The sequence below is a fragment of the Amblyomma mixtum genome, chromosome 1 (genome assembly GCF_055824585.1).
Source record: "Amblyomma mixtum isolate Tamu chromosome 1, ASM5582458v1, whole genome shotgun sequence".
In the NCBI taxonomy this organism is placed as follows: Eukaryota; Metazoa; Arthropoda; class Arachnida; order Ixodida; family Ixodidae; genus Amblyomma; species Amblyomma mixtum.
In genome coordinates this window covers 142,176,449-142,203,496 of record NC_143012.1, presented here as the reverse complement: position 1 = coordinate 142,203,496, position 27,048 = coordinate 142,176,449, and the positions used below count along the sequence as shown (strand labels likewise).

The 27,048-nt window shown below is 46.2% G+C and overlaps 2 protein-coding genes, 1 long non-coding RNA gene and 1 pseudogene across 3 annotated transcripts in view; 3 read left to right on the top strand and 1 right to left on the bottom strand.

The window, feature by feature from the left end:
* LOC149367780 (uncharacterized) overlaps positions 1 to 27,048 on the bottom strand; it is a 190,015-nt gene that overhangs the window by 56,592 nt on the left and 106,375 nt on the right. The window lies entirely within an intron of this gene.
* On the top strand, positions 1,196 to 6,104 carry LOC149367792 (uncharacterized; annotated as a pseudogene).
* LOC149367791 (uncharacterized) lies at positions 7,572 to 11,489 on the top strand. The gene is made up of 2 exons (XM_089576407.1): positions 7,572 to 8,434; positions 11,112 to 11,489. The coding sequence occupies exons 1-2, from the start codon at positions 7,649 to 7,651 to the stop codon at positions 11,487 to 11,489; spliced, it is 1,164 nt and encodes a 387-aa protein (XP_089432533.1). The 5' UTR covers positions 7,572 to 7,648.
* On the top strand, positions 13,225 to 15,043 carry LOC149367790 (uncharacterized). Its single transcript, XM_089557446.1, has 3 exons — positions 13,225 to 13,365; positions 14,594 to 14,742; positions 14,808 to 15,043. Exons 1-3 carry the CDS (start codon positions 13,244 to 13,246, stop codon positions 14,975 to 14,977), a joined length of 441 nt encoding a protein of 146 aa, XP_089413572.1. The 5' UTR covers positions 13,225 to 13,243; the 3' UTR covers positions 14,978 to 15,043.

Sequence of the window (27,048 nt, the reverse complement as noted above, 5' to 3'; positions counted from 1 at the left end):
CGTGCGGGATCTGTTGGGTGTCTGCACCTCGACCTCGTACGACACTGGCCCAGCCAGGTCACTGCTCATTGGCTCGCTCTACTCCATACGTCACTTCCGTAGCAGACGCCGCGCCGGTTGCGCTCCAGCAGAGGACAGCGGCCCAAATACATTAAGGTATTTGTTTGGGCTAGTCGGTACATTGTTAAAACTGAAGGCACAGCGCACGGAAGACAGGACTAAGGAAGGGACAAACACAGCGCTGTGTTTGTCCCTTCCTTAGTCCTGTCTTCCGTGCGCTGTGCCTTCAGTTTTAACCAAATACATTGCACGCGGGGTCGCGCACGTCCGAGAACAGCTTTTTCAGTCGGACAAATACGCGATCAAGTACATAACCTTGTTAGCAGGCGTGCAGGGTAGGGTCAAGTTCTTCGTTTCATTTTTTTAGGCCTCGTGTGTGCTGTGTGTTTTTGCGCCACTGTTCCGCACCAGACGACAAGCCGGTTGCGCTCCAGCAAACGACAGCGGCCAAATACATCCACGCGGTCGCGCTCGGCGTGCAGTCCGAGAAATATGCGATTATGTGCATGCCCGGCGTACAGTCCGAGAAATATGCGATTATGTGCATAGCCTTTTCAGTCGGAGAAATACGCGATCAAGCACATAGTCTTTTCAGTAGGCGTGCAGGGTAGGGTCACGTTTTTCGTTTCGTTACTTTTTCAGGCCTCGTGTTGTGCGCTTGTTTTTGCGCCACAGTCGCCCCAACCAGATCCTGCCAACGTTGCCGTAGTGCAGAAAACAAATCTGGGCTGGTACACGTACAGAATAAACATTTCATACGCAAACGAGCAAAAACAGCGCAACACATGCAAACTGATGAATCGCAGTCGTGAAATTTTTACAACCAGAGTGGTGCAAAACGTTTTGTTCGAAGAGACCCGGAAGTCGGAAATCACCAAGTGTATTCGTCCGATGTTTTTCGCGCCTTTTCGATCCCAGAAACCGCGGAGAAGCGCACTCGTCCGCTGTTTTTCGCGCCTTTTCGATCTCAGAAGCGCGGAGAAGCAGCTTGTCGAAGTGTCATTCGCCGACTTCTGTTCGTTGAGCCCATTCTGCAGTTTTTGGCAACGTGTGTGTCATACATATGGAACACTCTAAGGCTCTTGATGCCTCTACTCCCTCCACCACATCGCCCGGGATTTTGGGCGCTGGCGCGATGGGGCCCAGCACATCCACTATGGGCTGCGTAGAGGACGGTGGCGCGTCTGGAGCTATTTTTTTATCCCCTGGGGCTTCCACCCTGCACACTGCCACCCTGGAGTGCGAGGAGGACACCGCAGCGCCGACTACGGATGTAAAGGTCTTGCGGATGAACGTTCTCGATGCTGCTGCTGCAGAGAAGTGGATGGAGCGCTGCAGCGCGCACACTAATACCTCGTGGATTGTGCAAAGCGCCCAAAACAAGTGCACGAAGTAAGAAAAGTTATTTCAACAGCCATTCTCGTTTTATTCCGCTGCGTAATGTTTCAGTTCATAGAATGGTTATTTTTCCTACAGCTGCTATTTCATTTCATGTGCCGGAAATGCTTACCAGGAATTAAGAACAATGCATTACGAACCTTTTTTTCTAAATGGATCGCGTGGCCCTAGACAGGAGAAAATGAGAAGCAGATGGTAAGATGGTTCCACCGCAACGCACTAGTGTATTTGGGCACCCTTCAATTTCCTGCTACTCGCTTTTCCCTTTCATTTTTTTAACCTCCCCCCTCCCCTCCGCGTATGGTAGCAAACCGATTATTCTTCCGGTTAACATCCCTGCCTTTCCTCTTCTACCTCCTCCCCACCCCACTCCCTCTTGTAGTTCTAGCACTCTCCCTCTCTCTTCTCTTTCCTAAAACGTCCACGAGGATTTCCTTCTCTCCACTTTGCCACCTGCCAGTTAACTGAAATAAAATAAGTAAGCAATGATCTGTCGCAAAGTAATTATGGCCGCCACCAGCCAGGGTTGGCATATAGCCAGAGTTCAAGTAACTTTAATTAAATTCACTACAATGGCTGCCAGTTGTGGCATAATTTAAATCAATTAAATTAATTAAGTGAAATTGAATTAATTCACAAAGTAATTAAGGTCTTATGGCTGAAGTTGTAGATTTCAAGTAGAATGCAGGGCTATAAAACTCAAACAATCCTATAACAGCTTTTGCTGTAAAACAATCCCTGTGCCTTCCTATGCCATAGGCTTCCTTCATATACAAGAATCACAAAGTTTCATAAGCATTATGAGATGCTCGTACATTCATGATTTCCATACACTAGTAATTGAAACAATTGTTGCCAAGACAACACAGCATGGACAGCATGCCAGTGCATCAAAATTTTTAATATGCACATTGCAATATCGGTATGAGTATATGTAAGTGTATAATATACTTCTGCATGCAGTGGTCCCAAAAGTTCATAACTGACATTGTTTTACATATGTGAAAAGTTCAAGTGCAGCTGTAGTGCAGTTATATAAACATGATGAGGGGTAGGAGGTACCTTGGTGCACTGCCTATCATTGCACTTATGATTCACATTTATGAGTAATACATTTGCAAGCGATACATGCTGCATTTGTAATCTGTTCAAGATGTAAACTAATATTTATAAACTCGCTTTTCTTATTTAAGGACGGTCTTTCACAAAGTCTGGTGCTGCCAGCATCATCAACGCAACAAGACAGGAACAAGGTGCAATACCAAATGCCTGGCCAAAGTCGACTTCAAAATTAAGAAAATCAACCGGGACACAAAAAAAATGATGTGTTCTTACGCAGGCCAGTGCCCTAGCAGCTGTGGTCAAACTCACAGCGAGCCACAATCACAGCACTGACTCTGCTGATGCCCTGCGCATGCTCCGTGCCACCGAGGAGACAAAGTGCACTTTTCTCCAATACTTTGAAGCGGGCTTAGCACCCTCCGAAGCCATGCGCTATCATGAAGGGCTGCTGCCCGATGGTCCTGTTCTACTCGCCAATGGCAGCATTAACCCAATCCAGGGTTGTGTATACCGCTGACATCAAGAATGGCGGGCTTCCAAGTATGGTCCATCAGGGAACCCCACATCAGAGCTGCAGGAGAAGATATCAGAGTATGCAGCCCAGGGCAAGCTCAGTCATTATATATAAAGCTAAACACAGTGTTAGTATACAGCCATGCAGTACAGCACTATCCATGCAGCAATCTTGCTGTGCATTCAACGCTAAGCACAGCACACCATAGCTGTCTGAAATAAGAACTTTTCATTTTCTAGAGAGCAACTGCAAGGAAAAATAAGGCCGAACTAAACCTCAGCCTAAAGATAGTGCTTTGACAAGTGGAGATGTCTTCGCATGAAAGAACAAGTAACAAGTCAAATATTTATTTGTGGTGCTCTCCATGAGAGGTGGTGGGCCTGACAGTGCTGTGACCTATCAATTCTTGTACATGAATGGCAGGAGAACAATGCAGGAATGCATTTTGGTAGTGGATGGTGGACAGTTCAATTCTGCAGAAGCAGTTACCGGCACAGCAGCCATTTTGGAAGCAGCCCATTATGTATATCCCTAAAATAAGAACTGATTTCAAGAGTGCACACGATTTGTACAGTGAAACGTGCGCATGGCACCACCTAGATGTCATATCGAAAATCACCAACGCCGGATTGCGCGCATGGAAAATGTTTCACAAGAAATCAGTCACTTACAAACAACAACAAAAAAAGGACCGCAACATAAGGAAAAAGCCGTGGTCTGTCCTGATTTAAAAAGTGAGTGCCACTTCTGCTTTCCTTCGTATTTCCCAAAGCTGCATTTATTTTGTAACTGCACATTACTATCTGCAAGGGTCAGAGCAGCTTGCTTTTGCATGGCAACAAGAATAAAGAAGTGACCACTTTTTCATGAGTGCATATAAAAAACTGTTTTCATGTCCTGACAGGTTCCAAAAGCCTTTGGAAGCCTCAAGACTTTTGCAAGCTGTTGAAAAGTGACGCACTCAGAAATTCTATGCACTGTGAACAGTGGAAATAATGAAATAACAGCAGACACCAGCGCTGCATTTTCCGCCTTTTAAATGTCGTTAATTTAAATGAAGGAAGAAGCATGTGTTAGCAGGAAACTGCTACAGTTTTTCGTTCACAGTAACATAAATAGCAAGCTAAGAAAATGCCAGTTTAATAACTTAGTTTGCAGTTTGCAAAGCAGCAATCTTATTGGCTTGTGCTTTCTATTTTGCAGGGACTGATGTGTGCACAACTAGCCTCACAGATGACTGCTGGGCTGTTGTCATTGTGACGCCTATCATGCGCCGTGCCCAATGCCTGGATTAAGCACGTGAAGTAGTCTTCATTGACTCCACAGCATCCTGTGATGCAGATGGGAGCACTGCAACAGTGCTCCTTACAGCCACGAAGGCTGGCGCAGTCCCCATAGCTGTGCTTGTGCACAGCTCCCAAAGTAGGCAAGGATATAGCTTTGCCTTTCAGTTGCTGAAGCAACGACACCTGTTATGCTTCGGGAACAGTGAGGTATGACTCTTTGTTAATAATGTCAGCCGCATCTATACACAGCGCAACATTAGAAAAATAAAAACAAAATATAAATGCACGCTTCAAGAGAAGCCAATTTAAGTCACAAGTTGGACCTGTCATGTGTTTCAGAAGACGTTTCAGAAGATGTAGAAAATGTCCATGTTTTTTAGAAGATGCGCTTTTTAAGTTCTCCATTTGTGTGGTACCAAAATATTTACCATGCAATGATCAGAGCACCAGCTCATAGTTGAGCCTGAAAGCCTGTATACATGTTGGCTTCACTCATGACAAGCCACAGAGCTCCATTCGCAACATGATATAAAGTGGATAAATTAAGAAAACAAAACATGCCTACTGGTACTGAGAATTTCCTAAGTGCCAATCAGAGCTTTTGGTCTACATCTTGTATATTAGTTCATATTTTAAATAAGGCTGAACCACAACTTTTCATTTTAATGGAGAGAAATTTAATATGAACTGGAGAACTATGTACTCTTCATAACAAAAAGAAAAGGTCCGCACATCAACACATGTCCACAACAGGTCAATCGTTGACACGTTGATGCGTACACGGATATAAGCAGGCATAGGATTTCACTGTGCTACAGTACTGGTTCACAGTCAGTACGCTGCTAGTTACATGTTCACTCACAAGTGACTACATACATCCTATTCGTGCAACATTTTTAGGATATAAGGGCTCGACAACCTTTAGATGCACAAGCTCTTTCTTTGCTTGAAGCGGTTAAAACTAACAACTAGGAAACTTGTGAGGTGTAACTAGAGAATGAATGAAGAAACAGGTCTTTCTCCTGCAGTAGATGGTGATCGTAAGAACATAGAAGTGAAATTTAGATTTGGTTTCTTTCGCTCAGATAATAAATGTGTTCTGGGTGAAGTTTTGAATGAGTTATGAAATAGTCTGGGTGAAGTTTTGAATGAGTTATGAAATAGTTACATTATAATTACCATCACTATCTTTGTCATAGCAGCATAATTACTAGGTCAGCTTGTGTCATTTGGGTCTCAGTGATACTCAGTTTGTTATGTGGAAAACATGCAGATGAAAAAAAGGTGTTTAAAGCCCTATTATGTAGAATGTGCAAGTAATATGCATATACCCCTAAGTGGTCCACCTTAAGAAGAGAAAAAAAAGCACACATGTAGAGAAATGATGGATATCATCTCGTGCTACATATGCAGGCTCCTATTGCATTCATGAGCGACAACTCGCGACCTGAAAAGGATGCACTGCACAATGTTTGGCCTACTGCACGCCAACTGCTCTGCCATTTCCATGTGCTTCAAGCAGAGTGGCGCTGGTTAACATCGGCACGCAACAACATTCCAAAAGATGAAAGACGTCAGCTGATTGCAGCATTCCAGAAGGTAGGAAAAATTTCAACTGTATTCGACAAATTATATTTACAGACAGGCACTGAGTAGTTGCAGTATTTCGACTGATTCAAAGATAAGCTTGACAAACCTAATGTCGCAAAAAATTATCATTCAAGTACCCCTGCAGTGAGGTTACTTGTGTCGTGTTGACCTTATTTTTTGTTTCCTAGCTCTAAGCTAGTGGCTCACATGTGAAAGGTACTACTGGGAACAAAAGTCTCTATGACCCATGAATGGCAGCTAAAGCCAACACCTGTGTTATTATTTGATGGCTTCAGACTAACCACACCTGTGGCAGTGAAAGTTGAATTTGCATGCTATAATGCATGGTATCAAAATTAAGTGATCACTGGGAGACATGGTTTGCAATGCACCAAGATTGCTTTTCATATGTTTTGAGGACTTTGATCAGAATGGGAAAATAAGTTGAGAACATTGCCTGTCATAACTGACACAATAAATTGTCTCAGTTAAGCACAGTATTAACAGTTCACGAATCATAGATACCATCTCTACACGGGTTGCTGTGCAAGTGCATTACATTCCATAGTGTCACTGCGTCGTGTTGTCATGAAAACCTGAGCCAAATATTACACTTCTACATGCAACAGAGAACCCACAAACACACGCAAAATAGCTGTGGTGGGTCAGGAAGCTCCGCTCCCATTTGTGGGGCCGACGCAGGAGCGCCAACCTTCCAGCATGCAAGAAGTGACGAGAGGAGAGGGAAAGCGCAAAGGTGCTGAAATTCACAATTTGAGTACAGATAACTCAGTTTCTACGAACCACATTTAAAAAAACTCTTACTGGACAACACTCGCGAAGCGGCGTGCTTTAACATACCCAGCGTACCGCAATCTTATTACAGCCCTTTCGGAGCCCCTTTAACAATGGAGTGAAGCGCATTTGGTAGGGTCTCTCAGATCGTGAATGGCAGTTTACCAATATCCCTCAAGAGAAAAGTATACAACAGCTGTATCTTACCAGTACTCACCTGTGGGGCAGAAACGTGGAGGCTAACAAAGAGGGTTCAGCTTAAGTTAAGGACAACGCAGCCAGCTGTGGAAAGAAAAATGATAGGTGTAACGTTAAGAGATCGGAAGCGGGCAGAATGGGTGCGGGAACAAACGCGGGTTAATGACATCCTAGTTTAAATCAAGAGGAAGAAATGGGCTTGGGCAGGGCATGTAATGCGAAGGCAAGATAACCGCTGGTCCTCAAGGGTAACGGAGTGGATACCAAGAGAGGGCAAGCGTAGCAGGGGTCGGCCGAAAGTTGGGTGGGTGGATGAGATTAAGAAGTGTGCGGGGAAAGGCTGGCTGCAGCTGGCACAGGGCAGGATTAATTGGAGAGATTTTCCCTGCAGCGAGAGTAGTAAGGCTGCTGCTAGTGCTGCTGCTGATCATGATGATGATGTGAAGATTTTTTAAATTCAGGCAACTTGGAAAACATGATAAGATAATATGGTGCATACTATTAGCAACATGTAAACAAAGCATAGTAGTAACCGGGCAAATTAAAATCCAGCATTCAATTATAGTGCAGGCTGTATGCAGAGTAATGCTGGCCCTAAATACCATTCCTCTTATTTTGCTTGCATGGCACCCTTATACCACTTGCATGTGATGTTGTATCTGTGTATGCGTTACGAGAACCTGGAATATAAATACTAGACCATGACAAAGTTGTTGAACAGTGACTGATAAGTGACTGCATATTCATGTGCCTGTTTCAGATCCTGTATGCCAAGAATGAGAATGAACTGGAGGCAGCTACAGCACACCTTCAGTATCTGCCTTATGAAAACTACAACCGAAGAGTTGAACTGTTTTTGCAGCATAAGGCGGAATGGGCACTCCTGTACCGTCAAGGTGCCACAACACGCGGCCAGAACACTAACAATTACTCGGAGGCGTCTGTCCGAATACTGAAAGACGTCATCCTTAGCCATACAAAGGCATATAATGCTGTAGCGTTCACTGAATTCGTAATAGGCAACTGGAAAAGGTATTTCGAAACACGACTTCTGCGCCACACACACTACAGAGAGCCCTCACATCGAACACGTTTCGAAAATTTTTCAGAAAAAGCCCCACAACATCCATCAGGGTCAATTACAAAAGTGGATGAAGCCACGTACAATGTGCCAAATGCCAAAGGCACAGGGGCATATGAGGTACGAGCCGACATTGGGGTATGTACCTGCTGGGTAGGAAGTCAAGGGGCATACTGCAAGCATCAGGCCATTGTGCAGAAGGCTTTTGGCGGCGCATTCCCAAACAGCCCAGAACTCACACCCACTGACTGCACCCAGCTGGGCTATCTGGCACTTGGCGACAGGTGCCCCCCACGCGAGTTCATGCCAATGACTGAAGTTGATGAGGAACCCAATCATTCCAGCGAAGCGAACCTCCTCCCCCCAAGTGAAATGGTTACAGAGCCAGAAAACTGGAGCTCTATCACATCGCAAGGACCGTCATCAGCTGACCTGCATCAAAAGGCAGAGGTATGATACTGTTTCATTCCCCTTTCTTCCTATAAAGTATCAAAACAAAGTATCAAGTATCAAAAGCTGAGAGAAATACAAGTCAAGAAAAGATGTCAGACACTCTCATTTTATCTTACTTTCCTGCAAGTTACCTAACTTGGCAATAAAGGCGCGGTTATACTCTGACGTTTTCGGCGCGTGGGCGAGAGCCGGTTGTGGTCGGATATGTCAAATCGGCGACGCTACGCCAGGCGCAGTTCGGGAGCTCTTATCAAGCCCAGTGGATGCGAAGCAGTCTTCGTTTTGCATTCTTATTATTAACGTCCTTAGCGTTTGGAGGCATCTTGACCGCATACACGCCCGGCGCAAAGACGCTGGCGCGGTTGCGGGCACAGAGACTGACGCGACGGCGGGCGCGCGCCGCTTCATCCCTGGCGTGACGTCACATATCACGTACGATGCAGCGATGGTGGCGCCGTCGCCGCGTTGCGCGCGACGGCGCGAACCGAAGCGTGGAGGCCTCCGCCGGGCGACATCCGGCGGCGCGATATGAGGCCCCATCTGCAGCCGGTGTGACGTCATCACGTGACGTCACATCATGTGATCTCACTACAAGGTCAATGGTGGCCACCGCCGGGCGTCGCGCGAAGGCCCGAAACCTACTTTAATATGCTTCGCATAATAACAGTGTATGAGTTAAGTGATTAGGTCGGCTGGAAATATCTACTTTGCACAAAAACCAGACAAATGAGAAAAAAATGTGACAGTAACAGGCCAACAACATACATATACACCTCTCTCACTTAGGAGAGCAGAACCAGGCCTCTCTTTCTAGTCGCCTTCATGTTACAATAACTTTATCTGGTTGTGAAAAATGCAAGGGTATTTTATGCTTGCAACACAGTGCAAGCATGGCACCAACTGTGGCATGAACTCTGACAGCAGCACACACTTCACAAGAGCTAAGCTAAGCTTTGGATTGGGAGCAAGGAAAAAGCGACCGCTGCAGAAATCCACAAGAAGCCAGAGGGTCTCAGATTATGTAGTCTGCATGGTGACGGTAACGATGAAAGTTTGGTTTGGTTTATGGGGTTTAACGTCCCAAAGCGACTAAGGCTATGAGAGATGCCGTAGTGGAGGGCTCCGGAAATTTCGACCACCTGGGGTTCTCTAACGTGCACTGACATCGCACAGCACACGGGCCTCGAATTTCTCCTCCAAAGAAATTCAACCGCCACGGCCGGGATCGAACCCGCGTCTTTCGGGACAGCAGCCGAGCACCATAGCCACTGAGGCACCGCGGCGGCAAGGTAACGATGAAAGTGCCGCTCAACTATCACCGACGATCGACCATGACACCTTGTCCAAGACACTTGCATCTGATTTCGTGATCGCACTGGTTTACTTTAACTACAAATGTTGCCAGTACACTTACATGCGTTGGAAAAAACACCTCGTGTAAGGAGATAGCGCCACCCAGCGGCGTTCGTGAAAAGAAGACAAAGCACGAGGAGCGCGTGCGGAGGGGTACGCCGGGACAGGTAGAAGAGGATTACGTGGCAGAGAAGAGAAGAGCGCGGTGGGCGACGGACGTGGACGAGTTCTGCTGGCTCCCCGAGTTCCGGGCTTGGGCCTTAGCCGCAGACGTCCGGGCCACCAGACCTGGACATCCATCATCGAGACCTCAACCACCAGGCCCAGGCGCTACTCTTCTCCGTCCATCCGTCAGCTGCTCCACACAGGCCGCCTCTGGCGCCTACGTGATCTTTTTCCGGGATACCAGATCTGGGAACCGTGCCGGGAGCCCACGAACGCTGACGCTGCGGTACCGTTGCATCGACGTTGGAACGCCAAGAGACTCCTTGACTGCCCGACACCCAGCCAGTCCTCTCTGCTCGTTGCTCGAATAAGACAAGTAGTGTGACTTTCCTCTTTGACTCTTTTTTCTGCATTTTTCGTAAGCACCTTGTTCTGTTTCCCCATGTGTTTTTCCCGTGTGTTGTTGCGTTGTTCTCTTGTTCCTTTCCTTTTTTCTCGCTCATATTGAAATTGGTTTCCTTTCCGATAAAATGCGCCTCGTTTATTGTTTGTACTTTTGTGTTTGTTTAAAATAAGACCTGCAATCACACAGATCCTCACACCTCGTTAACAAACTGACGTCTCTAACAAGGTGAGAGTCCGTGAGCAGAAGGCACTGTGCTATTAGACTTGACCGGGAAAGGTGGTGAAGGCTCTCGGTCTGCACCCGACATGTCTGAAGCAGCCAAGAAATGCCTTAAAATTTGCAAATGCTCTGCTTAATCCAAAGATTTCATTGTCTCGCATGGCTCTTAGCTTCGGTGCCTGGTTAGTTTTCTCTTGAGACTGATTGCAACTCGTGCTGAAGAGCCAGCAGGCTGTGGTGTGGTGCACACCGCAAAGATATTGTTCTTTTAATTTAAAACCGAATTTAAAAAAATGAATTTGGCCTAGGCTCTTTATTTAAACTCCAACCCTTATATATATATTGTGCTTGTGACTTACCCAAGCAAGTTAGTAAACAAGTGAAGATGAAAGCAAACATGTGAGCAAATAATTATGTTTGAAGATGGTCACCCATCATAAAAGCTTTGAGAAATTTGCAAATGATGATGTATTTATGCTATGCCAATGAGAGAACTGTGACAAAAATGCTTTTCCATGAAATTTTTTCCAGAATCTTGAAAAAACAAAGAATGGCTTGCAGCAGGAGTTCCAACGACTGGTCGAACCAGCTGGCGAAGCAGACCCCTGCTACACAGACCTTCTGGATGCTGTGAGAGTGCAGTTAAAGAAAGTTAACACAAGCAGTGGTGCACGTGCGGTTCTCATGAGAATGAAGATGTTTGCAGTTGAAAACAGGCGTGCCAGAAAAATCAAGGTCCAGCCGACAAGCCTCGCTAGGCATCGGCCCGGTCTGCCAAGGGGCTCAGGACGTATTCCTGCTGGGCGACCGACACAGACAAGAACAGCAAAAGCAGTACAGAAAACAAAGCGTGCGCATATATTGAGCCAGAGCATTGAGCAGAATGTACCAGGGGCCAAGCACCATTAAGTGTTTTAAATACAGTAAGGTGGGCTCCCTCTAAAGTGAGCTAAGCTTCCTGAGACGCTGAGCAGTTTGGGGTCCTTTGTTTAGTAACTTGTGGATCCAATGCAATAAAGCTCCAGTTAATACAAATCATTCAACTTGCTGGTCAACAGACTACACCTCCACCAACCCTAGCAGGGCTAGACGAGCATAATGAAATGGGATGGTGCATGCAGACATTCTTGTAGCCTCATAAGAGTGATGATTGGCAGGCAGCATTGCATTTGATAAGTACTAAGCATTATTCCATTCCTTAAGCAAAACATGGTGCACGGAAAGCATGAAGCATGCCAGCAGTCTTAAGTATTTTGTAGATAACTTTCTACTTAGTGAAAGAGTGGCAACCACAGAAAACTCTAAAACAAACAACTGTATGGCTGACTACAGCTGCTACTTCTTAAAACAGTCTGCTTTGCGAGTGCTTAGTGAATATATATTTGCTTAATGCTGATTTAAGCTTAGGCCACTCCTGGTCTTCTGACAGTGCCTGTATAGTTCTACGCATCCAGGTGTTGCAAAGAAGATAACTGCTGCCGCAAAGCTGAGTGATTGCCATGAACTTGGGGTTTGGGCGAAAGCGATAGAAAACCACTTGTATTGGGCAGCAGCGTCAAGCGACGGGTGCAAAGAACTGATTGTGCCCAAGTGGACGTCAGTTTTAAACCACATTAGAAACGTACACGTCCACGAGAATGCCCTCTTCCCTGTATGCCTGCATGACGAAGTTGAACCTCGGCAATGACTCAGTGAAGGTACGTCGCATACTGCTGGAAGGAGATGACTAACAATGCAATGTTCTTGCCATGTTGCAATTTCAAAAGCGCTGCTGTACATCCAGGACAGTGCCATACCAAAATTTCTTCTTTTATTTTTCATTACTGCATCATGTGCATATGATTAATCATTTATAATAAGTAATCCCTCTCATAGCTGCAGTTTTAATGCTAATGCAATTTGACTGAAGCAACAACGTAAAGGCAACAACAAAGTTGGACGTGCCACGATAAGCAGTGGCTCTTAACACTGTGCTTATGTTGTGCCCAGTAGACTCAATGTTTGCTGTTGTCGCAATGTGCAATATTATACTAATAGGAATACAGTTCAAGAGGCTGTTCTTGTAGTCATCTAGCGCATCTTGCATTTAGCAGAGGTGAAGCAAAAGAGCCCTCCTGCAATAATTTTGTCTGTGTTTTCACCAATATTAGCTTAATAAACTTGATGTGCCTTGTGAATGAGCATTGAAAGTGTACTTTTTTTTTGCATGGATCATGCTGTTCATGCGGTATGTGCCCCTGGGCACAATATGAACAAGTCAGTGAAAAAATTTCAGCCAGCAGCTCAGCACAGAAAAAAAAAAGATGGTGTGAAGAATAAGCTACATTTGCTGCAAAATTTTCCATCCTATTCAGGCATTCCCCTGTTTGTGCTCTTCAAGTCTAATTGTATCGAACAAATTTGCTGTGTAAAGAAAGACGGAATGGCAAGATTGCTTCTAAAACGCATGACATAACTTTCTGTAGCCTTTGCCTTTTGTGCTTTGGTTGTTTGACAACACAACTATCTCTTCTTGTTTGGGTTTTATGGTGGCAGCAATAGCAGATTATTTTTCCAGGCGACGCCTGTTTTTTGTATCTTCTTTTTTCTTAACATGCTTCGATGCCGTTTCAGAATCCAAGGCATTCATAAAAGTTAAGGCCATTGCAACCTCCAAGCTTCTAATGGCTGATATGCCGAAGTTATCTACAAGGCACCAGACGTATGGGCTGGAAACATTTCATGGGCTGCTGCTCCACTTTGCCCCGAAATTCTGTCAATACTCATACTTTGGTATGAAGGCAAGGTAAAGCATGTTCTTTTCTTTATCCCACACTGGGGAGAGTCAAATTTCCACGATTATATTTCCACATAGACTATCACAAATCCCTTCTATCCTTGTCCCATGTCTGCGGTCAACACACAGAGATTAAAACCTGGAAAGTCCAGCAGGCAACCAGGTCGCCGTTGCATTTTTGCATGGTGGCACATGCCAGTTTCAGTGAGCTTATTGGCAAACAATATATGCAGAGTGGATGCAGACCACAGCTTCTGTTTTATTTTTCTCTCGTGGTACACACACACACACTTCCAGCAGTGCACATAAACTTGAACATTGCAAATTTGTGGCGCATGCCTTCCTGCTTTAGATACGACTTAAAGTAAATTCAAGAGCTGGGCAGGTTGGTATGCTTTCATTCTAAAAGTTACTACGCAGCAGATGGGTACAAGAGAACAGGATGTGGCAGTCCTGACTAGTAACGGGCACATGTTATGTACTATGGGAATATATGCTTTAAAGGAACATATGCACTATAGGCAGGCTAACCTGACAAAGAAAAATACATGTGAAAATGTACTAATCACTAACAAGAAAGGTTATCGCCCAAGATAAAAAAAGCACTTTGTTTGCTGATGACATGGAAATCTGGTTAATGCATCTGCTTGTTGTACAACAGTACGGCACGTTGGGCTGGTTGGTTAACATACATCTTGCAGATGTAGCACAACAGAAATGAAGCACAGCGTTTGTGTCGTCTATTTTTCACTGTCCTTCGTTTTTATAGCACTACATCGACAAGATAATCTGCTTGTGTGTTTAGCAGTATAGGGGGCCTTCACTATTTCTGAGATTCTTTGGTCTCCATACTCAAATAGAACAGAAGCATCGCCTAAACTAATGTGTTGCCCGCATTCTTGCTGCTGCGGTTACCGGTGGAAATGTGCCTCTGCATTTAACATGATGCAACCTTGCTCACTATGTGATGTCTTATGAATACTTGTCCGCGATTTGCGCTCGTGTTTTACAATATTACTTTGCTATATAATGTCCTTTGCATTGTGTGTATTGCCGTTTCTAAACTAAACTGCCTGTTACTAGCCAGCACTGTCCTGTCTACTCTCTTGCATTTCTCTGGGGCATTTGAAGTGTTTAAAATTTAATGTGCTCATTGTGATGTCTGTCGGTTTGCGGTGGCTGGTGCAAAATGACAGTCATCATTTGTAATTGCATCGGCCATGCATGACTCTTACAGAACCCAACTAGCAGCACTCCACTACAATGAAAATGGTGGAAGAGGCCAGGCTGTCACTCAGGATGGTAGAGAGAGGTGGAGCCTGAGGTTCCCAAAGGCCACAGCAGGCAAAGCGACAGCTCGTCCTGTGAAGGAGCAGCCCACCCATGGTATGCTTAGTGTTTTTTTTTTTTTTGTGGTCTAAGTATCAGTGCCATCTCAAATGCTTTCATAGGATACGTCGACAGACTGCTGAACATGGTCATGGCTGAGGTGAAGAAGACATCATCCACAAGGAGCGTCCTCTGTGCAGAGGCACCACCACCACTGAGTAGCCAGTATCCCACGGTGTCAAAGGATGAGGTTGTGAGGAACAGGAAGACGAGATTTAGCTCATTACTTTAAAAAAGTGTAGACACGATAATTTGGCTTCCGTGTTTTATTTCTACTTTTTCTTTTACTAAGGTAATCACTAATAGAGCCAGGACAACTTTAGACTTCAATCAACCAAATGATCAGGCAGGCTATCATGAAGGGTACTCGACAGTAGACCATATTCACACTATCAGTCAGATGATGGAGAAATGCGCAGAATATAACCGACCCCTATATATAGCCTTCATTGATTACGAGAAAGCATTTTACTCAGTGGAAACCTTAGCAGTCATTGCATAGTCAAGGTGTAGAAGAGTGTCATGTGAAAATATTGGAAGATATTTATAACAATTGCGCAGCTACCATAGTCCTCCATAAAGTCAGCAAAAAAATTCCAATCAGGAAAGGTGTCTGGCAGGGAGACATGATCTCGCCAATGATATTCACCGCCTGTTTACAGGAGGTATTCCGGGGCCTGAAAAGGGAACAGTTGGGGATAAGAGTTAATGGAGAACACCTAAGTAATCTGCTATTCGCCGATGACATCTCCTTGCTAAGTCACTCAGGACATGAACTGCAAAGCATGATCAATGAGTTAGACAGGCAGAGCAGAACGGTGGGGCTAAAAATTAACATGCAGAAAACCAAAGTAATGTCCGACTGTCTAGCAAGGGAACAGCAGTTCGCATATGGTAGCGAGATGCTGGAAGTAGTAAGAAAATATGTGTCTAGGGCAGGTAGTGACCGCTGATCCAGATCATGGGAAATAACTAGAATAGTTAGTTAGTTAGTTATATTGATTTTTATGGCGCAAAAGCAACTGAGGCTATGCTGCGCCAAACACAAGGTTAGAGTTTTTGTTAATGGTGAAGCTTTCTAAAGATACTTAGAGTTTGTTTAAAACGTTGGCTTCCTTGAGAAACCTAAAAATACATGAAATATTAACCAGTGCTCGATCACCTAAGAGTAGCATGGGGTGTAATGGGATGCTTTCCCTGTAAAATGTTGTGAAATATTTCTTTCTTAGTTCTTCTAGTTTTATGCATGAAATTAAAATGTGGTTCACTGTGAGTTCAGCACCACACATTTCACAGAGAGGTTTGTTTTGTTTGGCTAGCAGAAAGTTGTGCGTGAGGTGGGTGTGTCCAATGCGGAGCCGACATAAAATAACTTCGGTAAAACGTTCTTGATGCCTACATGATTGCCATTCCCCTAAAATTGGTTTCACAGAATTTAATTTGTTGTTTACGTGATCTTGCCATGCGGCCTGCCACTTATTTCTGAGTTTACTGTTGATAAACTTTAAGCAATCCCTGTGCGGTATGCTCACTTGTTTTATTTGGCCATTCCGGGCTTGTGCAGCGCATACATCTGCTTTTTCATTACCTACGATTCGAACATGGCTAGGAACCCAGCAGAATTTAATGTTATGTTTTTGTTTTGTGATTTTAACAATGCTATGTATGATGTTACCTATTATGGGTTCAGCAGCATTTCTGGAGTGCAGTGCTTTGAGCATACTCAGGGAATCGGTGTAAATGATGCTATTTTTGATATTCTCTCTTACTATTTTTTCCACAGCTACAAAGATGGCATAACACTCAGCAGTAAAAACCGATGCGAATTCTGGTAGTCGCATTATCTGTTTGTTTTTTCCTTGGATTACTGCACTTCCAACGTGACTTTCTGTTTTTGAGCCATCGGTATAAAATTCAATGTAAGTGTCATACTTTTCTTGTAGTGCAAAGAATTCCTGTAATATGTACTCATTTGGCGTTTGCTTTTTATCTAAATGTGTCATTGTGAGGTCACATACTGGAGGCAGGCTGTACCATGGTGGTAAATATTCATTCCTTTGTGCAATATTCGGTAGGGCATCTAGTACTGTTAGCTCTTCACATTTATCTTCAAAGCGCAGCAGTAATGGTCTGATAGAATGTGGTTTGTTGATGAATAATCTTTTAGATGGGCACTTGGTTACAACTGGATGGCAGAGATGTTTCGGAAGAGAACGGATTTTTAAGACATATGAGCATGTAAGGGCGATTCTTCGATCCTCAAGAGCGGCTTCATTAGTTTCAACGTAAAGGCTAACTACTGGTGATGTTCTGTATGCTCCGGATGATAGGCGCAGACCAAGATTATGAATGGGGTCTAATCTTTTTAAGTAGGATGCTCTTGCCGAACCATATACTATGCACCCGTAGTCCAGCTTGGAGCGCACCAGAGAGCGATATATTTGTAAAAGGCTTGCTCTATCGGACCCCCACCGCTTCCGTGAGAGAACTTTTAATATATTGAGGGCTTGAGAAGCTTTTTTTTTAAGGTTGTTAATATGTGGTAGAAATGTGAGTTTCTTGTCGAAAGTTACGCCTAAAAATTTGTGTTCTAGTTTAATTGGTAGCGCAGTGTGATTCAAGTATAGATTGGGATCGACCTGTAGGCCTCGTCGCAATGAAAAAAGAACAGCTACTGTTTTTTGAGGAGAAAATTTAAACCCATTTATGTCTGCCCAAGCACCTAGTTTATTTAGTGTGATTTGTATTTGTCTCTCACAGGTTGATATGCTGGAGGACGTGCATGCTATTTGTAGGTCATCTACATAGACTGAATACATTATGGACTTGGGTATTACTTTAGCTAAGGAATTCATTTTTACTATGAAGAGTGTCGTGCTTAGAATGCACCCCTGGGGTACGCCGTTCTCTTGGGTGAAAGTCATGGAGAGAGTTGCTCCTAGGCGGACTCGGAATGTGCGGTTAGCCAGGAAGTCGTTCAAGCAGTTCAACATCCTGCCGCGGATACCTAGCTCTGCTAGGTCACGGAGGATGCCGAACTTCCACGTAGTATCGTAGGCCTTCTCCAAGTCGAAGAAGACCCCAATACAGTGCTGCTTGTGGATGAACGCCTCCCGGATGGTGTTTTCTAGGCGGACAAGGTGATCTGTGGTGGAGCATGTTTTCTTAAACCCACATTGGTGTTTATCTAGTAGTTGCCGAGATTCAAGTACGAAGGTCAGTCTAATGTTTATTACACTTTCGAAAGATTTAGCAATGCAGCTGGTGAGGGCTATTGGTCTGTAACTGCTAGGACTTGTTGGTGGTTTTCCGGGTTTGAGAAAAGGTATTATGACTGCTTTTTTCCACTCGTCAGGTATATTGCCAGTTATCCAGATTTTATTAAAAAATTTTAACAGTGCCTCTACAGCAGCCTCGGAGAGATGTGCAAGCATAGCGTAATGCACGTTGTCTGGTCCCGGTGCTGTCTTTTTGCCAGAAGATAGTACCTTATTTAATTCTTGTAGTGTGAGAGGCTGGTTATAATCCTCGTGTACACCTGCTCCAGATGGAAATTTTTGTTTTTCCGCTATTGCTTTGTGTTTCTGAAATGTGTTTGTGTAGTTGGATGAGCTTGAGATCTCAGCAAAATGCTCGCCCAGTATGTTGGCCTGTTCTTCTAAAGATGTTTGTGTCCCGGGTGCTGTCAAGAGAGGAAGTGTGAAAGGGGTATGGTCACCTGTAAATTTACGAACTTTTTCCCACATTTTCTTTGATGTTATTGAACTAGTTATTGAGGAGACGTATTTCTGCCAAGAGGTTTTCTCTGCATTTCTTCGCACATACCGCGCTCTGGCTTTTGCCTTCTTAAAGGTAAGTAAGTTCTCTGCAGTGGGATATCGACGCAGAGTGCTCCACGCTTTGTTTTGTTGTTTTTTTGCTAATGTGCATTCTTGTGTCCACCACACTTTGTGTTTCTTTTGTGCAAGTCCTGTTGTTTGTGGTATAGCGAGTGTTGCGGCTGATATTATGCATTCTGTAAACTTCTCATTAATTTCATCTGTGCTAAGGTCGTCACAAAATTCTTTTTCCAGAGTGGCACTTTTTGTAAAAAGTGACCAGTCGGCGAGCTGAATTTTCCAGCGCCGTGGCCTTGTGGCGATGATTGGAGTGGACGATGAGAGCCTGATGATGGTAGGTAAGTGATCGCTGCCCATGGGGTCATTTAAAACATCCCATTTAAAATCGTTAAAAAGTAATGGTGATGCGAAAGCTAAATCAAGAGAGCTCATTTTTGCTGAGCTTGGACAGCAATATGTGGCTTTTCCCGTATTTAAAAGACAGACATTATTAGAAAGTATAAAATCTTCGATTGTTTGGCCTCTAGAGTCGCAGCGTTCGCTTCCCCAAAACGGAGAGTGAGCGTTAAAATCGCCAACTACCAGAAATGGCTCCGGCAGTTCATCGATCAGGGCTTCTAGATCTTGGCATGTTAATGTGATGTGTGGGGGAAGATATGCGGAACATATTGTTATGGTTTTGTAGCTGATGACGCTAACCGCAACCGCCTCAAGTTTCGTTTTCAGTTTGATTTCTTGAGCCGGGACGCCGCTTTGGATGATGATTGCGACGCCTCCCGACAGTCTATTTGCATGTTCGCGATCACGCCTAAAAGTTTTATAATGTTTTAAGATATTTGAATGTTGTGGACCAAGATTGGTCTCCTGGAGACATAGAGCTAGAGGCATCACTGACCCTAGAATATGTGTTATATCACTGTAGTTCCTCAACATTCCTCTACAGTTCCATTGAACCACAAATGTCATGTTTGTTTTTTTGGGTTGGAATGGAACGTAAGGAATTTACTGTTCTGGGCCCGTTACCGGGGTTTTATCTTTTCTTCGCTCGAGAGAGCCGGTCCGCCGCTGCAAAGCGGGCGGAGTGGGAGTTGTATCCATCACCTCACCAGAGGTGCTGGAGGACCGCGAAGCTGCGGATGTGTTGGTGTCGGGCCTCCCCCGGCGGAGGGAAGTCCTGCGGGGTGCCGACTCATGGGCCGGTACTCCCTGCTTTGTAGATGGCAGGGCAGCCTTTGCTGTCCGTGCCTGGGGCGTGGATGGCCCTGCCACAGGCTCCGTGATGGTGGCCTGGGCAGATGCCGGAGTGCTGCGTGGTGCACCGCCCCTGCGCACCACGTCAGCAAAGTTTGTTTTTGTCGAGAACGTGAAGGTGTTCTTTGCGTGGTAGAGTTGTCTTGCTTCCCTGAAAGTTATGTTTTGTTTTGTTTTCATTGTTATTATTTCTTTCTCAGCCTTCCAGGAAGGACATGATCTAGAATATGCTGGATGGTCACCTTCGCAGTTTGCGCACCGGAGTGCTGCTCCTTCACAGTTCTCGGAAGCATGGTCTTTTGAGGCGCATTTAGCGCACGTTTTGTGGCCACGGCAGCTCTGTGACCCATGTCCGTACTTTTGACAGTTAAAGCACCTTCGTGGATTCGGTATGTAGTGACGTACATTTATTTTCAAGTAGCCTGCTTCGATAGAGTCTGGAAGAGTGCTAGAGTTGAATGTCAGAACAATATGTTTCGTCGGGATTTCCTTGTCGTCTTTCCTTATTTTAATTCGATGCACGTTTGTAACATTCTGGTCCCTGAGACCCTCAAGGATTTCTTCCTCAGTGAGGCAGACAAAGTCTGCTTCGGAAATGACACCACGGACACTGTTCAAGGAACGGTGTGGAGTTATTGAGATTGGGGTTTCCCCGACTGACAATATGGTGGAGAGCTTGGAAAGTTGGCTGTTGTCTTTAAGCTCGAGAAGGAGGTCGCCACTAGGCATTTTTTTTAGTTTGTAACCTGTGCCCAAGGCGTCGGTCAGGCTTTTCGCTACCAAGAATGGCGATATCGTTCGGGCAGTTTTATCTGTTGCTTCGCTGTGGAGCACATGGAATTTGGTGAAAGTCACTTTAGATTTCTGGATGTATTCAGCTGTCACATCGGTCCGCCCTCTTTTGAGAGGGCGATCTGGTTTGGAAAGGGGGGGAGCCATAAAAATTGATTTTTTTCGGTCATGGTGCCAGCCACCCACCATGGAGTCCAACAAGGGGACGCGACAGGAACTTGAAAGAAAGTCCTGCCCACGCCAGCTGTACACCTTAACTATAACCTAATATGACTCAACTCAGGGTAGTTGGTCACACACGGTTAACCCTCGCCGCCAGGAAAAAGAGGAAAAATGAAGAAGAGAGGAGGATACAGGAAAGTTGTAAGAAAGGAAATAGGAGAGTGAAAGATAGAGGGGAGGATAGGAAAAGGCGACTGCCGATTTCCCCCGGTCGGGTCAGGCCGGAGGTGCCGTCTACAGGAAGCTGGGGCCAAAGTGGTGTGTTGCCTCCGCCGAGGGGCCTTAAGGGTCCAAACGCTCGGCATCTGCTCAACCACCAGGATCCCCTTTTCCCCGGACACGGCGATGCCACGCACGGCTAAGTGCGGATGCTCGGGTCCGTGGTGACGCATTGTTCACCATCATCCCCCTGCGGGGATGTCCCTGCGGATGCTCGGGTTAACCCCGTGGTGTCGCCACTCACCAACGTCTGCATGCTGCAGACGCCTCCCTGCGGGGAACTAGAAGAATAAGAATAGAGTGGAGCACATTTGGCAGGTTCTCTCAGATCATGGATGGAAATTTACGTGTATCCCTCAAGAGAAAAGTATACAACAGCTGTATCGTACCGGTACTCACCTATGGGGCAGAAACGTGGAGGCTAACAAAGAGGGTTCAGCTTAAGTTAAGGATAACGCAGCGAGCTACGGAAAGAAAAATGATAGATGTTTCGGAAGTGGGCGGAGTGGTGAGGGAACAAATGCGGGTTGATGATATCCTAGTCGAAATAAAGAGGAAGAAATGAGCTTGGGCTGGGCACGTAATGCAAAGGCAGGATAACCACTGGTCCTGAAGGATAACGGAGTGGATTCCAAGACAAGGCAAGCGTAGCAGGGGGTGGCAGAGAGTTATGTGGGCAGATGAGGTCAAGAAGCTTGTGGAGATAGGGTGGCCGCAACTGGCAAAAGACAGGGTTATTGGACTGACATGGGAGAGGCCTTTGCCCTGCAGTGGACATAGTCAGGCTGATGATGATGTTTTCTTTTTAAATGATAGCGTGGTGAAGCAACTTTGCTTGTTACAGTGCTGAGCACAAGAGTTCGCAAAAGGAGTTGCCCACATGAGCCATTGGGCATCGAAGCTCTAAAATGGTAGTACCACAGACATGGCAAACTATGAACTTTCAGTTAGGTTGGCAGCAGGGACAATTGTGATATGTTGAGTGCAGGTGTCTGCAGGCAGTTGATTATTTCAGGCTTTTATTCTTGATCCCCTTTGCTACGTAGGATTGCGAATAAATTTTACATTTTGGTCACAAGTGTCATATTTCTTCCTAACATGCACATGCTCGTATGCTTTCGGCAGGCGGCATCAAGCTGCAACGAAAACTAACACACAGCACAAAAAAGGATTTCAAGTGCCATTTATGTGTGTACTGAAACGCTTCTGTGGGATACAACTCCAGAACAAAGTGGCAAACATCCATCAAAAGGGGCCCTTCAGCCAATGTTGTCGGTGTGGTGCCATGACGTCGCTTTCAACTGTTGTGCACTATTGTCTGGAAGGCCAAGGAGCATTTGCAGCTTTGTTTTTTTACCTGTATCCAACCATAGCAGTAGGAAAAAAAGTTTTTGAAATAAATTTTTACTGTGCAGCAGACGTCTTCTTGTCCTGCAATTTTAGAAGTGCCTGAAGACTCTGTAGTGTCCATCTTTTGATGGGTACCGTCTTCTGATGGTACTGATGACACAGCTTGGTAGAATCCGTCTGCTACCTTTTCCCATCCTTTTCCAAGTCAGGAACACAAATTGGCGGTATGCGGCATACCTCATTTGCCTGTGGACATCCTATTAAATGACTCTATGTCAGCTGTTGCAGCTACTTTACTGCCCTGCTGGGCAATTGCCACACGCAGGACAGCAGCATTCAAGCACGCGTCTTTGAATCTTTTTGTCCTTGCAATGCACCGGGGGGACTTCTGCCGTCTAGTTATTTCACGTACCTCCTGGCAGCACGCGCATTCTTCTTCGGTGTCCATTGGGACACAGTGCATGCATAAGCACCTGTAAACAAAGCACAGTTAGAAGTGTGAGCAATGCAGGAGGATAATTTATTAAGAAATGCCGTAGTGTTACTCTAGTTTTAACATCCATTAATAAAGCCACCGATCGAGTGGCAGCGCTGCAATTGCAGCAACACGATGGCTGTCGTCAAAATCGCGATGTTTTCCGCAGCTAAATACAATTTGCAAAATACACAGCATGGCAGCGCATGATTGCCGATACTTGCCCTAACGTTTACCGATTTTATCGAACATTATAAATGGGATTACGCGCGTGCAGCCACGAACTTCGATCTGGCTTCTTTCCGATAATGCTGGTAGCTGCCGGGCCCCGGTGCAAGGGTATCGGGAGTCGCACCGCGCTCTCGCGCGAACAGCTTGCTGAATCATGCCATTAGAAATGTATACTGTACACACTCGAGCTTACGGTACCTGACAGCATGACTTTCGCTGCGCTTGTTGACATACAAATCGCTAATTCACGCGACGAAACGAGACAGCTTATGTGGGTGCGCCGTTTGTTTACACTCTATACCAATCCATCAAGCGCTTTTAACGTGACAGTCTGGCGGGAGTGTAGGGCACGATCAATGCAGATCTGTTCGCTAGAAAGCTGGTCACAGGCGCACGCAACAATGCAGCGCACGGTGTTGTGAACGTGAATTTCTAACACCAGAACGCTCCCAGTGTTGCGCGTTCGGCCGGTGAGCTACAGAGACGCTCCCCAAGGACGGCGTCGAAGCCAGCGTCTCTCCGAGCCCGCGCGTCGTCATCGTGGAGCGCGTTGTGCGTTCGGGCCGGACAGCTACCGGAACGCTACCGGGGTTGGCGTTCAAGCCTGCCAGGCCAATCAGCCACCAGGACGCTCCTGATTGGACGAAAAGAGGCTGGAGTCTGTGCCGAGTCTATTTAAGGGCTCCCGTCTTCTTTGTGGGTGTCTTTTTCCTGTTGAGATACATCGTGCCATGTATCGTGCTTCTCGCTACTTGTAAATATGTAAATACATATACCTTTTTTTTCACGCTGCTCCTTAACCCCCCGTCTCTTCATTGCTCCGGCTGGTCGGCGACAGCGGACCCGCGTCCCGACGGCAACTGAGAGCCCGCGTCTCAACAACTGGATGGCAGCGCTGGGATCGAAGTCAGCTCTTCGCATCGCCTAGCAGCGTTCGCAGTTGCAAGAGCTCCCACGTTGGTGGACCCCATGATCGTGGCTCTGTGAGTGTCCGACCTTTCTTCCCTGAGGTATTTTGCCAGGCTTTTGAATTTAGCGTCAATGCTGGCAGGCTTTCTTTGGCAGTGCTGTGTGTACTGATTGTTGTACGCATTGCTAAGAAGAGATAGGGGACCGGTCGAGTGTCTGAGCGCATCATGGACCTGAAATCTTTGCAAAAGCCGGATCTAATTTTGATCAGCAAAGAATTAGGGGTTGAGCTTGGGAAGGCTGTGCGGAAACCGCAAATCATAGAGGCAATAATATCTTGCGGTGCGGAGGATGAAGAGCTTATCGAGACATGGGAATTGATTAAGGAAAGGAAAGCAGCTGAGAAGGAACAGCGCGAGCTGGAACGGAAGCAACGCGATCGCGAGCTTCAGCTTCGAGAGAAGGAGCTCGAGTCAGCACGTCGACAGCAGGAAATTGACCTAAAGAAACTGGACGCGGAGTCGAAAAGAGCCGAAGCCGGCGTCGCTCAGCCACCATCCCCCAGCCCAGGAGGAAGGGAAACAATCAAAATTAAAGATTTCATGCAACCCTTCCAGCTAGGCGAGGACATTGGTAATTTTTTGGTGAACTTTGAAAGGACATGCCAAAAAAACAATCTTGGGAAAGATGGGTGGCCACAGCAACCATTAAGCCTGTTGCCGTGTAAGGTAGCGGACGCGATCGGGAGACTGAGTGCGGAAGAATCGGAGGACTATGAGACCGTGAAGGCAAGCCTCCTAAAGAAGTACCGCCTGTCTGCCGAGGCTTTTCGCCAGCGTTTCAGAAACGCCACTAAGTCTAAAGAAGAATCTTACCTCGAGTTTGGTTATAACTTGAAAACAAACTTAGTGGAGTGGTTAAGGAGCGCAGGCATTCACGCAGACGCACGGAAGATCATGGAATGCATGTGTCTAGAGCAGTTTTATGACACAATTCCGGATCGAATGCGTTGGTGGATTCTCGACAGGGCCGAGGTAAACACTGTTGAGAAGGCTGCTGAACTCGCGGAAGAGTATGCGTCACGCCGCGTGTAGCTTGAAAGTCGTGGTACAAGCAACAGGTACAAGCAACGGTACCCCGCTAGGCATAGAGCAGACAAAACAGGCGCGAAGCCAGTTTTTAAGAATGCCGGAGCAGTAAAAGGGGACGACCGTCCAAAAGGAGAGGCGGACGCTAAAGTCCGAAGTGATAAAAGGGGGCAGCGCTCCCATCTGTGTGTCAGCGACCAACCTAGGAACCCCGCTTGGTCAGCTGAGGACACAACCGTTGCTCAGGGAAGTAACGGCAGGGAAGGTTTAAACCCAGAAGCAGATGCTGCTTTTATAAGTGAGTCAGTTGTTATCTCTCAGGAAGACAGTAGTGAGCTCACAGGCCAGCGCAGTGAAGGATTCAAAGGAGACGCTCCTTCGATGCGGCTGGTGAGCAACAGTAGCCAATTATTGGAGACGCTTTGCTATAATCAGAGTGACCGTCAGTCACCTGAGTGCGTCACTGAAACGCCAGGCCAGAACACGTTACCCAAAGGGAGTGGTTCAGATAGAGTTGCGGGCCAGGTACTTAGTTTCATGGGGTCGGATAGCAATCCTCAGGAGAGCAGGTTGCTAGACTCAGCGGAAAGTAAAGTGCAGTTGGAACAATTTGAGGTTACGACGTGCCGTGATTCATCGAAAGCGCGAGCCGATAGTTTAAATTCAGATGGGAAAGGCGGCTCGATGCTTAGTCAAAAAGCAGATATGGAGGATGAAGGCACCACGATAACGGGAGGTGTGCAAGAACGAACATCTAGAGCAGTTTCCGGAAAGCGGCCTCGCGCAAGGAGAGCCAAGCCAAGGGGTAGTCCACAGAGAAAGGACAAAGGACGGGCCAAAAACGTCATAAGGGTGAAGGCACGTCGACAATGTAATCGTGCAAGACTTTCACCACGGCACTCCAGATGCGATAGGCACCGCACGCAGGCCAAATTGACTAGATGGTTTCAAAGAACGCGAAAGCCACCTGCCCCATTGTGGCGACACTGCAGAAGTTTTTGCACGAGGAGTGGAACGCGCAGTGGGCCACTAACAAGCGCGCACTGCCACCGCGTGAAACAACGCAGCAGAACGCGCGCCTGGGAAAAAAAGGAAAGGAAGGGTGTTCAGGAACTGAGAAAGGAAGGCACCCTGGCATTTTTTTCGTATTAGATCTTTCCCCCTTCGCATTCAACTTTTAAAGTACTGCTCAGGTGTCGGAGACGCGCGGCCCAGGGCGGTACGAATCATTGTTGCGCGGAGTCTGGAGCTCACAGGGGTCAACGCGCACTTAAGACCTTCGGTTTTGCTAAAGCTACTGTCGGTCTGCGACCGCGCAGGGCGCGGCTGAAGAGTGTCACGCTGCTAAAAAGAAAGGGGCTGTTGTTTTGTCGCTATCAGGACAAGCATAGGTATCGCGATAGAAAGCCCCGAGCTAAGATAGCTCCATTTAGTAGACGCAAAATCAAAAGACCGGATAGGTGCGAACCTCACACCGAGCGAAAAGGAAGGGTGCGCAAGAAATTAAACACTTCTGAAAGGTGTCACTTGCCACCACGAACAAAGAAAAAGAAAGGACGGTTCCACCGGAAGCGTTACGCACGCGAAATGGAAAGTCACGTCTGGCGCGCAAGGCGTAAGGAAAGGGACAAGACAGCAAGAGAAAGCAAATCGTTCTCGTCTTGTTCCTCCCGTAGAAAATGGAGAGACAATCGCAGGGAGACAGACATGCGCAGGTCTGAGGTAAAGCTGCTCGCCATTTCAACGTGCCCTCCACCGAAAACAAAGGATGATGCGAGAGCCTTTCTCAGTCTTGTAGGGTACTACCCGCAATACATCCCGCGGTACTCGGACATCGCTAGCGCTCTCGCGAACGCTTTGCGCAAAACTGAACCAGAGCGCGTTGCCCGGAACTGTGTGAAAGAAAAGTCCTTTCTAACTCTAAAGG